Genomic DNA, 15003 nt, shown 5'->3' with positions numbered 1-15003 from the left:
TAAATAGATGCAGTCTTTTCCCTGGGATCAGGGAGTCCAGAACTAGAGGGCATAGGTTTAGTTTGAGAGGGGAAAGATATGAAAGAGACCTAAGGGACACCTTTTTCACGCAGAAGGTGGTAGGTATATGGAGTGAGCTGCCAGAGGAAGTGGTGGAGGCTGGTACAATTGCAACATTTAAGAGGCATTTGGATGGGTATATGAATAGGAAAGGTTTGGAGGGATATGGGCCGGGTGCTGGCAGGTGGGACTAGATTGGGTTGGGATATCTGGTCGGCATGGACAGGTTGGACCGAAGGGTCTGTTTCCATGCTGTACATCTCAATGATTCTATGACTCAATGATTCTAAACTGCAGCCATGAAAATCATATTACTAGGTCAAACATTTCAATGTGGTTTTGCACGAGCACGCAGTAAATACATTGCTACTACATTTATCTATCAAAATATTGACTGTATTTGAAAAAGCAATCAATTGGCTATCGAGTGTTTTGCAACATTCTGAAGATTTGAAAGGCACTGTATAAAATTATTTTCCTGTTGTTCTGACAGTGCCATCTGCTGACATAATGGAAGAATGCAGCAACTTGGTATAAGCTTGTCTTTAAGGACAATGTAATGCAACATTGCCAAGCATCATGTTGATATGTTAAGTTGTCGTTTGAATTTTGAGAGACGTAAGAAACTGATGTATCTTCAAAGCTCTTTACCCATCGTGCTTATCCCTGTCAGAGGCAAAACAAATTGGCAAACTCAAAGGGAAAAAATTTGGAAAAACATCTTTTCTGACCCAAAGCTGATCAAAAAGGAATTCCGAAAATAACACTGATACCACCATTATGCATGGGGACACCTCCAACTATGTATGTGGCTTTTCAAAAGGTTCTGCAATTTCTATATGAAAGAACTGAAACCAACATGTTCATTTTGAAAGATGAGGGACTTAACAAACAATCCAGGTCTTTTTCAAAATAGAATTTCAGTTACATCACACTGAACTTCTGCTAAATTCTTACGATCTTATACTCCACAACCAGCACTCCAGAAGCTAGTGCTTCCAAATAACCTGGTGATGTGTGATGTTTAACTTCCAAAAATAAGAGTGACTTTGTGTTACCTCACCCAGAGCATAGTATGGAATAATATCAGCCATGTACAGCAACTTTCCCAGTTCTCTTTTACGCATTTGCAGTAATTCCATACTCGCTGCAAAAGCCAGTAACTTATTCCAAAGGTCATTGATCTTCTATACAAAAAATCCCCACAATATCTATTGTAGTTCTGTATGTACATACCTTAAATGCATATCCATTATTTCACCAAATTTTCTCATTCACTTATTCTGTTCAGATGCAAGCATTTTAGCTCTACCATAATTTAAGTCCTTCGATGAAATCTCTCCAAAGCATTGAATGAAAAGACCAACCTCTTTGAATCTTTTGCTGTAACTGAGTGTTTTAAACTAGTTATTAATTTAACATCCCTTCTCTGTAAGTCTCATCGTATGAGGGGATAAGAACTGGTAAAATATTCTAAAGGGTGTCCAAACAAGGCCTTGTATGGTGACACTGTTACTTTCTTTGTAGTTGTCTCAGTTAAATGCCTGATCTATTAGCTTTCACTACAACCTGTCTACATTGTTTATGAACTTTTAAAAATGAGCGTCTATAAAACTTTGATCTCTTTACCTCATTAGAATTCAACTCAGAATGCATGGCATCAAGGTTAGAGTGGTGCTGGAAAAGCGCAGCAGGTCAGGCAGCATCTGAGGAGCAGGAAAATCGACATTTCGGGCAAAAGCCCTCTTCCTGATGAAGGGCTTTTCTCCGAAATGTCAATTTTCCTGCTCCTCAGATGCTGGCTGACCTGCTGTGCTTTTCCAGCGCCACTCTGATCTTGACTCCAATCTGCAGCATCTGCATTTTGCCTCAGAATGCTTGGCACTAACTCAACTTCATCTGTGTTGAATGTTATCTGTCAAACTAATTAAATAGAACCTACTTTATCTGGATGAATACCCAGCTAGTGTGGAGTTTTATAGAATATAGAAAACTACAGCGCAGTACAGGCCTTTGGGCCTCGATGTTGCGCCGACCTGTGAAACCACTCTGAAGCCCATCTAACCTACACTATTCCATTCTTGTCCATATGCCTATCCAACGGCCTTAAAATTGGTGGGTCTACTACTGTTGCAGGCAGTGAGTTCCACGCCCCCATACTCTGAGTAAAGAAATTACCTCTGACATCTATCCTATATCTATCGCACTTCAATTTAAAGTTATGTTCCCTCGTGCTAGCCATCAACGTCCAAGGAAAATGGCTTTCCCTGTCCACCCTATCTAACCCTCTGATTATCTTCTATGTCTCCATTAAGTCACCTCTCAACCTCCTTCTCTCTTATGAAAACAGCCTCAAGTCCCTCAGCCTTTCCGAGAAGACCTTCCCTCCATATCAGACAACATCCTGGTAAATTTCCTCTTAAACCCTTTCCAAAGTTTCCACATAACGTGGTGACCAGAACTGTACTCAATACTCCAAGTGTGACCGCACCAGAATTTTGTACAGCTGCAGCATGACCTCATAGTTCTGAAACTCAATCCCTCTACCATTAGAAGCTAACACTGTATGCCGCCTTAACTATCCTATCAACCTAGGTGGCAACTTTAAGAATCTATGTACCTGGACACCAAGAAATCTCTGCTCATCTACACTACCAAGAATCTTACCATTAGCCCAGTACTCTGCATTCCTGTTACTCTTTGCAAAAGTGAGTCACCTCGCACTTTTCTGCATTAAACTCCATTTGCCACTTCTCAGCCCAGCTCTGCACTTATCTATGTCCCTTTGTAACCTACAACATCTTTCGTCACTGTCCACAACTCTACCAACCTTAGTGTCATGAGCAAAAAGAAACCAATCTATGGAAAACAATTCAAAAAATACATCTGTATTCCTTTCGCTCTGTCTAGGCAGAAACTTCCTTTATATCTGCTGACTCAACATGAGCAGAATGTTGCTAGCCTGTAAACGTTGTGCCGTGCCAATATCTGAACTGGTTGCTGAGCATGTGTGAACTAGTGATCATGCATCTGTATCAGTGATATGGTCTCCCTCTCTCCCTGAGGTTTGGGTTTTAAAGCAAGGATTCTGTGGTCATACTTTTCTATATCTTGCACATCATATCAGATGGAAGGATGAGGGTGTGATGCAAATTCTGAAGAGGCTTTCATTGGAGTGCTGTATGACATGAAGTGGTGCTGGTTCTGTTGTAGCTAAAACCATGATGTGCATTAATATTTCCTCTGTTAGGCTCCAACAAGTAGTTATCGCTATCAAGATGTCAGTGATTGTGTTGCACGGTATTTGGTTTATGTGCCTGCCATAGTTAAAATAGTTAAAGATATGTGAAGGCAGTGTGAGTTGAATGTGAGGCTGGCATCATTGGAAGGTTTGTGACCATTAAGTTGGAGTATCAGGATGTCAGGTACTGAACTCCTGAACAAATCCCACGCTTGAGTCACGAAACTATGATATAGTGCAGAGTGGATATGAGATGTTCTGTACAGATGCAATCATTGCCTTGACCACCCACACAAGCTGATTACATTTTTCTAGCACCACTGCCTGGTCTTCAGGGTCCATCACCTGGAATTTACTACCTAAGCCACGTGCCATCATTCCCTTTTTATATTTAATAGTTCTCATTTGTTTAAACTAATTTGAAAGTGATTTCATCAGAAGCAGACTGAATTGGACATTTAAAAAAAGTATGAAGACCTTGGTTGTTTAATAATTTGCATCTGATATGGCTTTATCAAACATTTAAAGAAATACTGTAAATTTAGATTAATGTGATGCATCTATTTTCATATCCTTTCTTTATATGAGAAAGGTGTACTTATTTTAAGCAAGTCAAGTTATTCAAAATCTATATTTGTTCTGATTGAAACATTTGTGTTGTGGATTGAGATACTAATCCTTTGAGCTCTTGTAAGAATTCCAGAGTAATCATTGGCAAGGCACATGTGCTATCGAGGTAATTAAGATTTTAATCAAGGTAACATAAATGAAAAAGTGGTATTTCTGTCTTTACAATATTGTAATTTGTTCTGCCAGATTCTAATCAAGGATCGGTGGATTTATGCCCAAGTCCTGATGCTGCAGATAAGGCTTCTGCTAGCAAAATACCAGATACCTCAGCTGATGGTCAAGGTAAAAATGTTTCTCACTTATCAGCAATTATTTCCTCCTGACCAAGAAACATGCATGTATGATTTGCTTAAAAAAAAATCAATTTGGCTGTTAAAAAACAAAAGTTTTTTTAACGCAAAACTCTAAAATAAGTTGGTATGACTTTTGAAAACCATATACAATATACAGTAAGAATACTTTATTTTTAAAAAGGCCTTTTGATTCAGTAAATAGTTTAAGAAAAAGGCTGTTTTATGTGGTTTCTTTCAAACCTTGGGACATGTCAAGACATTTTATGGCCATTAAAGTACTTTTTGAAGGACATTCACTGTTGTAATTTACACGTGATTTCCAAAAAAAAATCTAAGTCAATTTGGAATAAGATGGCAAATTAATTTTGGGCTATACTGTTAACTAGTAATGGCAAATTGACCTTCAATCCACATTTGATAAACGTGAAAGAAATTGGGCACAATTCATGACCACTTGATTACTTCTGGCGAAAAGAATATTTTGCCTGTATAACTGCTCTTCTCTATCTGATATAAATTAATATTATTGTGTTTGAAATGTGGATGCTCAAAAACTTGCGATGACTTTTACTTTCATGCATGAATGTGTATATGGCTCTTAAAAACAAAAATAAATGAGTCAACATCATCTTGTTAAAAACATAGACCATAACAAATAGGAACAGGAGTAGGTTCTTCAGCCCCTTGAGACTGTTCATGATTCAATAGGATCATAGCTGATCTAACACTCATCTTGTTCACTTTCCTGCCCTGTCCCTATAACTCATGATCCTCCTACTGATCAAGAATCTATCACAGCCTTAAATACACACAATAACTCGGCCCCTTCAGCTCTCTGTGGTAAAGTGTTCCAAAGATTCTCAACCCTTTGAATCAAGAAACTCCTCCTCAACTCAGTTTTAAATTGGTGCCTCTTTATTCTAAGTCCATGCTTTCAAGTCTTGGACACTCCCATGAGAGGAATCATCTCAGTGTTTGACCTGTCACGTTGCTTAAGAATCTGATATGTTTCATTCTTCTAAACTCCAGTGAGTAGAGTCCCAAACAGTTAAAAACATTTAATTTTAAAATGAACGAGAAATGATCGTTTGATCCTGGTCTTAATCGAACGATATCGCAAGACTGAAGGAATTGCTATGGACTGAGTAAACAAAGTAACAAGTTAAATATTGCTGAAAATTGCAATTTTATCCCTGCCACCATCCCCCTCATTCTCTCACCTCTTGCCTGCACCTTGCCATCAGTTATCATCTTGCATTCTTTCAATGCCTTATTCCGCCTTCTTCCTCTTTTCCCGTTGGTACCTGATGAACATACCTTAGCAGTTAAGATACTCCAGGTTTATTGAATTTTATCAGTTTCTCAAGATTCAGCCTTTCAAAAGTAAGTGTCATGTTTTTTTAAGTCACATTTCTCTGTCTACCTTACATTGAAATTATTTTGCTTCCATCTGCCCTACTGTCAATGCCACTTTTATTTTACTGTGGACAGAATGTTGATGTGTCTTATTATTTAAACCATCGGAAAATATGATGAATGATTGAGGCCATAGCATAAATCACTGCAGATAAGATCATATCTTGGCTTTCACCCTATTCTCTAGCGCCCACCCAGCCACCCCCACCCTCCCCCAACCGCAGTTATCCTTAGCTCACTTATCAACCAAAAAATTCTCTAAGTTGGACTTGAATCAGTATTCCATGAATCAGTCTCCAGTATTTGTTGGGGAAGAGAATTACAAAGATGAACACCTTTTGAGGGAGAAATTCTTCTTCATTTCATTCCTAAATGGGAGACCCCTTAACTTGAAATGTCCACGAGTTCTAGAATTCCTCCCCTTGAGGAGGAAACATCTTCCAGGCGTCACCTCTGTCATACCTCCTTAAAAGCTCATGTTTTAATAAGTTGACCTATCTTTTTTATTTAAACGTTTATGGGTCCACCTTGTTCAATCATTTGTTTTTAAGACAAACCCCCTCATCCTAACAATGTGCTTAGTGAACTTCCCCTGAACTGCTTCCATGCAAGTATGTCCCAACTTAAGAAAGATGCACAAAACTGTATCTAGTCCTCTAATATGGTCTCACCAGCAGCATGTATAGTAAATAGTTAAGGCCCAGCATTGAGCTCTGTGGCACTTCAATGGTTATAATTTGACAAACTTAAAATGACCTCTGTCTATGATAAAATATCACTCAACACAATAGGTCTTATCTGGTGCACTTAGCTTTTATATTGCACCTTATCAAATGCCTTTTGGAAATCTTTTGGTTCCTCTTTACTCTGCCTGATACGTACTGAAAAATCTCTAATATATTTGACAAATATGTTTTCCTTTTTACCAACCATGTCAACTCTTCCTAAATGACCCTCCATTATCTCTTTAGAGGAAAGCATTTTCTAATTTTCTACCATTTTCCAATGAGAGACGTTAGACTAACTGACATTTCTTTAGTTCCCTACTTTGTCTCCATTCTTCTAATTTTTCCAAACTGCTGGACTCTTTCTGGCATTGAGGAACGTTTAGAAGCTTTAACATTTTTTGTGAAGATCTGTAGCTTGGGTGCTGGTAGATTCGATGTTGGTCTGTTCACCAAGCGATGATCGGACCAACAATGAATCTAACATTTACAAATATACAATAAATGCACCCTCTAACATGCTAAGATTTAGAGCTTTGGGTCCAGGGGACTTGCCTGTTCAAAATTCTGTTAATTTTCCCCTCTTTTTGTTTCAAATTCTTCTCTTCCTTTTGGCCGTTTGATATTTTCTTGTCTATCATTAATCTTCACAGCATTTCCACACCTTTTCTTTCAGTTTGCAATGCCAGTTAGCCATGTATAAAACATCTACTTAAGTCTCTACTACTTTTTGTCTACAATCTTCCTTTTAACTTATTTACTCACTCCACTTTAACCAACTTATCTTTGTACAGTGTACTTGCCTTTATTTCATGTTTAAGACACCAGTTATGGACCCCTACTTTTCATATGGAACCATCTTAAATATTTTTGGATATCCGTATAAACGATAGTTGATAAGTCAATGTTTAATGCTACTTCTGAAAACTCTTCAAAATATTGTCAGGTTTGTCAGACATGTGGGAGACTGATTAGCAAGGTTAGATCCCATGGAATACAGGGAGAACTAGCCATTTGGATACAGAACTGGCTCAAATGTAGAAGACAGAGGGTGATGGTAGAGGGTTGTTTTTCAGACTGGATGCTTGTGACCAGTGGAGTGCCACAAGGATCTGTGCTGGGTCCTCTACTTTTCATTATTTATATAAATGATTTGGATGTGAGCATAAGAGGTATAGTTACTAAGTTTGCAGATGACACCAAAATTGGAGGTGTAGTGGACAGCAAAGAGGGTTATCTCAGATTATAACGGGATTTTGATCAGATGGGCCAGTGTGCTGAGAAGTGGCAGATGGAGCTTAATTCAGATAAATCTGAGGTGCTGCATTTTGGGAAAGCAAATCTTAGCAGGACTTATACACTTAATGGTAAGGTCCTAGGGATTGTTGCTGAACAGAGACCTTGAAGCACAGGTTCATAGCTCCTTGAAAGTGGAGTCGCAGGTAGATAGGACAGTAAAGAAGGCGTTTGGTAGGCTTTCCTTTATTGGTCAGAGTATTGAGTACAGGAGTTGGGAGGTCATGTTGCAGCTGTACAGGGCATTGGTTAAGTCACTTTTGGAATATTGCTTGCAATTCTGGTCTCATTCCTATCAGAAGGATGTTGTGAAACTTGAAAGGGTTCAGAAAAGATTTACAAGGATGTTGCCAGGGTTGGAGGATTTGAGCTATAGGAAGAGGTTGAGTAGGCTAGGGCTGTTTTCCCTGGGGCATTGGAGGCTGAGGGGTGACCTTACAGAAGTTTATAAAATCTTGAGGGGTATGGATAGGATAAATAGACCAAGTCTTTTCCCTGGGGTCAGGGAGTCCAGAACTAGAGGGCATAGGTTTATGGTGAGAGGGGAAAGATATAAAAGAGACCTAAGGGGCAACATTTTCACGCAGAGGGTGGTACATGTATGGAATGAGGTGCCAGAGGAAGTGGTGGAGGCTAATACAATTGCAGCATTTAAAAGGCATCTGGATGGGTATATGAATAGGAAGGGTTTGGAGGGATGTGGGCCAGGTGCTGGCATTGTGTTGGGATATCTGGTTGACATGGATGTGTTGGACAGAAGGATCTGTTTCCATGCTGTACATCTCTATGACTTGCCATTTGAAAATCCTTCCCTTTTTCTCTGTCTTTTTTCTTGATTCCTATTTTCTTTTGGTATTGTATTTTAAGATGAGAGTAGAGCCAGTTAAGGACATGATCATTTCAATCATATCCTGAAGGAAAGCTAATGTACCATGTTTTAGATTCAAAAGTTTAACACTTAAACTGTGTTAAATAATGTCTTATATAACCAACTATTTAAAAATTATTATCTTGTAAAATTGTGTAAAGCCTTTGTCCAATCTGAATTCTAGATTGAATTTAAGCTGCTTAGCTTGTTTTGATTCAGGTTATTTTACTTACAAGCAATCATGAGAAGAAAATGTACTGCTTCAGCACTTGAATTCACATCTGCAAATTACAGTTCGGCCTCATAGATCACAATGAACTGCTTTTATTGAAGTTACAACATTCTCATATAGAGTGAAAGTGCACACAGTCATCAATTTCAGTTTATTACAGATACTTCAGCAGACAGTTAAACTCCCTGAAATTAACCTGCAGATGCAGGGTATCTTTATTTCATAAAGTCTAGTGTAGCTTTTGTCTCTACTCTAAAGATCGACCTGCATTTAGCAAACTTGCTGAATTGATCATGCATTTGTTTAAAATGCACACAAGTTGACTGCATTTATACATTTGAACAAGAAAATATTTTGTTCTGCCTTTTAAGCTGTTAAACAAAAAGGTTGTTCTTGTCAATGTGGAAAATGTTCAGCACAAGTAAATAGCAATCAGAATGCAACCACTTCTTTCAAGAGTCTGCACTCCCATTGGCTCTAAAAAGTCTAATCACATTCCTGTATGTATTCCTCCCGATCCCACAAGAAGCATTGTTTACCTCTTAAGAATACTTTGACCTTGTGGTTTCCTTCACGCTGCAAAATTTGAAATAATGTCATTATTCAACTACTGGTATGTAGAAGTTTAAATTAAGTCTCTTGGGAAGACTAATGACTGGCTACTCCCATTCAGCAATTATGCCCAGGTTTATAAAAACAATTTCACACACTGTAAATAGTCTTAAGAGAGCAGCTCTTTTAAAAAAAAACACAGCTGAAATAATTGAACACTATTTTTCTTGTCTACACATGTAAAAATTCAGCTCTACTGAGTGAATTGAATGGACTGTGACTATTTTGTGAACTGCATCATCTCCCTTCCTCATTTAATTCAGCAAACTTCTTTATTCATGTCTTTTTTTTCAACTTAATTGAATATCTTCTATTCCATTCCAACATTTCCTATTTCCATGCACTAAGGACAACTCTTGTTCTTCTGAATTAATTTTCTTAGGGAGATTTATCTCTTCAATATCCTAAAATGCTCTGATAATAGATATTCTGAGTGCATTGAGTATATATAAATCTGGGTTGATATTTTTATTTTGATTAAGCTGTATAAAATGTATGTTGTGAAGAGTGGTGGAATGTTCATAGCTGAGCAGCTAATTAATTATGTACTCAAAGCATTCCTGCCACTTGGACTGGTGTTAAATTGATTAACACCCTGGACCCTTAGTTAAATGATACAAACCTGCAGCATTACTGCAAGATTTTATAGTCACAACAGGTAAGTTTTATATTTGTTTGGAGAATTATGAGTGCAAAAGACTACAAATACCAAATGGAGTGGTAACTGGCCTGAAATTCCTTAATAATGTCATGTTATTTCTTGATAATAACAATTATATCTACTCTTTTGGTAAGAGGGAGATCCAGAAGTACAAAACATAAAGGCTGTCAAGTTTTAGGAGGGCCAATTTTAACAGTCTCTGTTAGGGTAACTGTATGTATACCAGAGAGATTGTGTCATCTGGGTCTTTAAACATCCGCATTGATAGTCAAACATCCAAGTTTCAGTGATAACGTGAAGCTCACAAACACCATCAATATTTTTCAAAGAGATGAATATGTGAAAGTCTCATTTCTGCAGAGCTCGGCAACTTGAATACTGAGGTTTTTTAGATATATTTACAAGCATGTGATTTTTAATTTTCAACCCATTTATGCTCTGCATTGTTTGTTTCATTTGGCCTTTGTACAACTGATGGAAGAGGTGATGAGAAATAGCACAATCATTCATGGAATTTACTGTATTCCAAAAGCGCATATAAATGGCCAGCTGAGAGGGTGCTGTGAATGTGACTGAGAGAACAGGAGAGCATATAACCGCAAGATATAAGAGTAGAATTAGGCCATTTGGCCCATCAAGTCTGCTACGTCATTTGATCAAAGTCGATATGTTTCTCAACACCATTCACTGTCTCCCTATGACATTGATCCCCTTGCCAATCAAGAATCTAACTATCTGTCTTAAATATACTCAGTGATTTTGCCGAGACAGCCTTGTGTGGCAGCGGGTTCCATGGATTCACCACCTTCTGACTGAAGAAATTCTTCCTCCTCTCAGTTCTAGAGCATTGTACCTTCCCTCTAAAGCTGTGTCTTTGTGTCCTAGCCTCTCCTACCAGTGGAAAGATCTTCTCCATGTCCATTCTATCCAGTCCTCTCAGTATTCTGTAACTTTCAATGAGATTCCCCCTCATCCTTCCAAATTCCACTGAGTACAGATCCAGAGTTCGTAACCACTCCTCATTTGACAAGCCATTCATCTCTGGGATCACTCTTATAAAACTCCTCTGGCTCCTTCCAAGGCCAGCACGTTCATCCTTAATGTAGGTGGGTGGGTGGGTTAGTAATTTAAAAAGTTGTGGATATTGTTGAAGGTTGTCAAAGGATACAGCAGGATATAGATCAAATGAACATATGGACTGAGAGGTACTGCACATTAGGAGAGCAAATGTTATGGAAAAATATGCAGTTACTAGCAGGACTCTGAACAGCTTTGATGTACCCAAGGATCTTGGGGTTTAAGTCTATAGCTCCCTGAAAGTAGCTACATAAATAGATAGGGTAGTCAAGAAGGCATATGGCATGCTTGCTTTTATTGCCTTTATTGATCAGAGAATTGAGTACAAGAATCAGGATGTCATGTTGCAGCTTTATAAGACTTTGATTAGGCCACACTTCGAATACTTCATTCACTTCTTCTTTCCGCATTACAGGAAGGATGTGTAGGCTTTAGAGAGAGTACAGAAGAGGTTTGCTAGGATGCTGCCTGGATAGAGGGTATGAACTAGAGGAGAAGCTAGAAAAACTCCAGCTGTTTTCTGTTCCACGTGGAGGCTGAAGGGAGACTTGATCAAAACCTAGAAAATTATGAGATGTACAAATAGTGTTAACGGTCTAATTCTAGCATGTATGCATTTAAGGTGAGGAGGAGAAAGTCAAAGGAGAGGTGAGGGACAAGTTTTTTACACAGTAGTAGGAATCTGGAACACACTATCGGGGATGGTGATGGAGGCAGATACGATAAGTGCATTTAAGGGACTTTTAGATAAGCATATGAATATGCAAGGAATGAAGGGATATGGACCAAGGGCAGGCAGAAGGAATTAGTTTCATATAGTGCCATGTTTGGCACAGCATCACGGGCCGAAGGGCCTATTCCTGTACTGTACTGTTCTGTGTTCTATTTGGGACCCAAAGTGCTCACAATGTTCTAAATACGGTCAGACCAGAGCCTAATACAGCCTTGACTGGTAGAGGTAAGAAGGCGGAATTGAAGATTATCAGATTGATCATGAATAATAGACACGATGGACCAAATGACGTGCTTCTCCTCCAACATCTAATGGTCTTGTTTTCTGCAAAATGAAAGATTAGCATACTACAAGATTGATGAACTGAATTAATTTAAGTTCTACTATAATAGTGATGTATGGGTTTGATATGTTTCACAGTTGTTTGCCTTTGTATGTCAGAAATGTTTCTGTTTTGGCTTCAGATGTGCTGTTGACCAAGTGCTCACTTCATTGAAGATGTAGCAATGGTGAATGACTACATAACCACAGTTATAGATTGCAAAAGACTTGTTGCCCATAAATATGATTTAACACTGCTAGACCTGTATCAGTGGCAAGTATTAGTATTATATTTTTGAGTTGGAGTCTGCAGTTCCTTTGTATAGGGTTCCTGCTGTCATGGCTATCGACTGACTGCAACTGAACTCCAAGTATCCCACTGAAAAAATGCATATTATGGTTATGCAGTCATTTGCCATTGCTATGTCTTCAATGAAGTGGGCACTTGGTCAACAGTACATCTAAAGTTTCTCGCACACAAAGGTAAACAACAGTGAAATAAATCAAACACATACATCACATATCCACACATACACAAAACGTTGAATGCTGATTGTTCCATTAGATTTTCGGATACCCTGTCAAGACTGAATTGCTGTACCAAGTTGGAGGCTGACTACAGAAGCATCCTGGTGGAGTTTATTCAAAAGACCACATAGTGAGCAGTCATGAGCAAACTTATTTCTATCTTCAACACTGACCCTGTAATGTCCACGTCTGTATTTTTAGTTCACCTGGAATTTCTTCCTCAGTTTTTATTTCAGATAGAATGGAAATTGACGACTACTTTTGCACACAAGTTATTGTATACCAATTCCAGTTTAAAATGAGCTGCATTTTAAAGTTCAATCCACTTACCTTTTCAGCATTCAAGTCTTTAAATAGGAGTTCAAACACTTTGCTGGGTGTTGCATATGAGGAATGTTGAGCTAGAAAATTGCTTCTGATGATTTCAATATTAAATGGAAGGAGAAGAAGGATATATTTAGTCTATTTGCTAAAATCAGATGAGCTGAGAAGGTATGGGTGGTGTACCTTGCCCACTGGGAGCTTGGAAGGGATCATGCCTCAAGGGAGCTCCAGTGAAGCTATTGGGATCCACTGCATGCTGTTGTGGGTAGCTGCAGTATTTGGCAGACAAGGAAATTCAGGATAGTATTCTGTTTGCATCCACTTATTGAAGTTTATTTAGTTTCATACTTGTGTATCTGAAAATAAATAATGTAAATATTCGCTGACACTGAAGGAAATGCCATTGATTCACATTGCAACATCTAAAATTTGCAACTTTAGATAAACAGAAACTAGTTTTTTTTAATAGACTATGACCTGAATATTTGCTCCTGAATCAGAAGCGCTGTGTCTGAAAAATGTCTGAGTCAGGAGGTAATGCCCTGGATGGACGAATGTTTTGAACCAGGAATGTGAGTATTAACAGAAGTTGAGGCCCCCCACTCCCTTCAAAGGACTTTGGAGGCAGCTACATTGGTTGCCAAGTGTGGAGGTGACTTGTATAAGGGGCACACCTTAATTCTCCATGGCCTGGCCTAGTTGTCTAAGATAAAAACAATAAAACTTGCCTTTTCGCTCCAAAACACACATTGTATGCTCCATCCATGCAACACCACCCACCCCTATCACCATCCATACAGTCTATGCAAATCTGTGTCCCTCTACTCATCCCACAGAACTTTATAGCCTCATACGGCAGCAAGATGGCTCAGTGGTTAGAACTGCTGCCTCACAGTGCCAGGGACCTGAGTTCAATTCGAGCCTTGGGCAACAGTTTGTGTGGAGTTTGCACATTCTCCACGTGTATGCGTGGGTTTTCTCTGGATGTTCCAGTTTCCTCCCACAGTCTAAAGGTGTATAGGTCAGGTGAATTGGCTAAGCTAAATTGCCCATACTATTCAGGGGTGTGTAGGTCAGGTGCATTAGTCAGGAGTAAATGTCGAGTAATAGGGTCAAGGAATGCATCTGGGTGGATTATTCTTCGGAGAGTCGGTGCAGATTTGTTGGGCCGAAGGGCCTGTTTCCACGCTATAGGGACTCTATAATTCTATACCAAGTCATGTCTCCTCCCTATTACTCTTTGTATCCTTATTTGCTCTATGTCATCTCACCTGGTATCCAGTGGGCAGAGCTCATCACCAAAATTCTAGTTTTCTATTGATGACTTAACCTTTTAAGATAATACTTTTGTTCAGTAAAAACGCATTCATTTCATTAAAGTGTATGCCATGAAGAACTAAATCCCTTATTTAAAAAAAACAAGCATTTGTATTCATAGCCCCACATCAGAGACTCAATTACCATAGAGTCATAGAGATGTACATCATGGAAACAGACCCTTCGGTCCAACCTGTCCACGCCGACAAATAATACACTGTGATAATGTCAGATTGTGAAATTAATCATGCAGAAAATATCTTATGACAGTCTTCGGGCTTATGTCAACAGGCGGTGAAATAACAAGTACTCATTTTGTTTTTAAATGCATTTAAAGGGCAGAGGATTCAAATGTCTTGATGGTACAGATAAGCATGACAATTCCAGTGAGTTTATCCAGTTTGTATGTGCATTTGTTCATATCTAATAACAAACCCAGAAGATATCCTGTATTGCCCACAGTCACTTTTTCCAAAGAGTCTTTAGATCTATTCTCATCAATACTTCGCATCTTCAAATACCTCTTGGAACTTTAGATTTTCTCTTGAATAAGCTATGCTTTGAGCATCCCACTTATAAAAAAGAAATGTAATGAAGTTCTACCTCAAAATACCAGCACTTTTACATGTGCAACTGCCTGCATGAACCACAGATGAACCACAAGGGGAC

At 38.7% G+C, this 15003-nt stretch overlaps 1 protein-coding gene across 6 annotated transcripts in view; it reads left to right on the top strand.

Annotated features, from left to right (window-relative positions):
• cobll1b (cordon-bleu WH2 repeat protein-like 1b) overlaps positions 1 to 15003 on the top strand; it is a 171395-nt gene that overhangs the window by 136041 nt on the left and 20351 nt on the right. For 5 of the 6 annotated variants that reach the window (XM_072579482.1, XM_072579481.1, XM_072579484.1 and 2 more), the window contains one exon: positions 4118 to 4213. The exons of the other annotated variant lie outside the window; for it this stretch is intronic. In XM_072579482.1, the coding sequence (XP_072435583.1) occupies positions 4118 to 4213 (96 nt within the window). The remainder of the gene's footprint in view (positions 1 to 4117; positions 4214 to 15003) is intronic. 6 annotated transcript variants of the gene reach the window in all.

This window comes from Chiloscyllium punctatum, chromosome 10, assembly GCF_047496795.1.
Source record: "Chiloscyllium punctatum isolate Juve2018m chromosome 10, sChiPun1.3, whole genome shotgun sequence".
NCBI classification, from domain to species: domain Eukaryota; kingdom Metazoa; phylum Chordata; class Chondrichthyes; order Orectolobiformes; family Hemiscylliidae; genus Chiloscyllium; species Chiloscyllium punctatum.
This window is presented reverse-complemented; position numbering and strand designations above follow the sequence as displayed.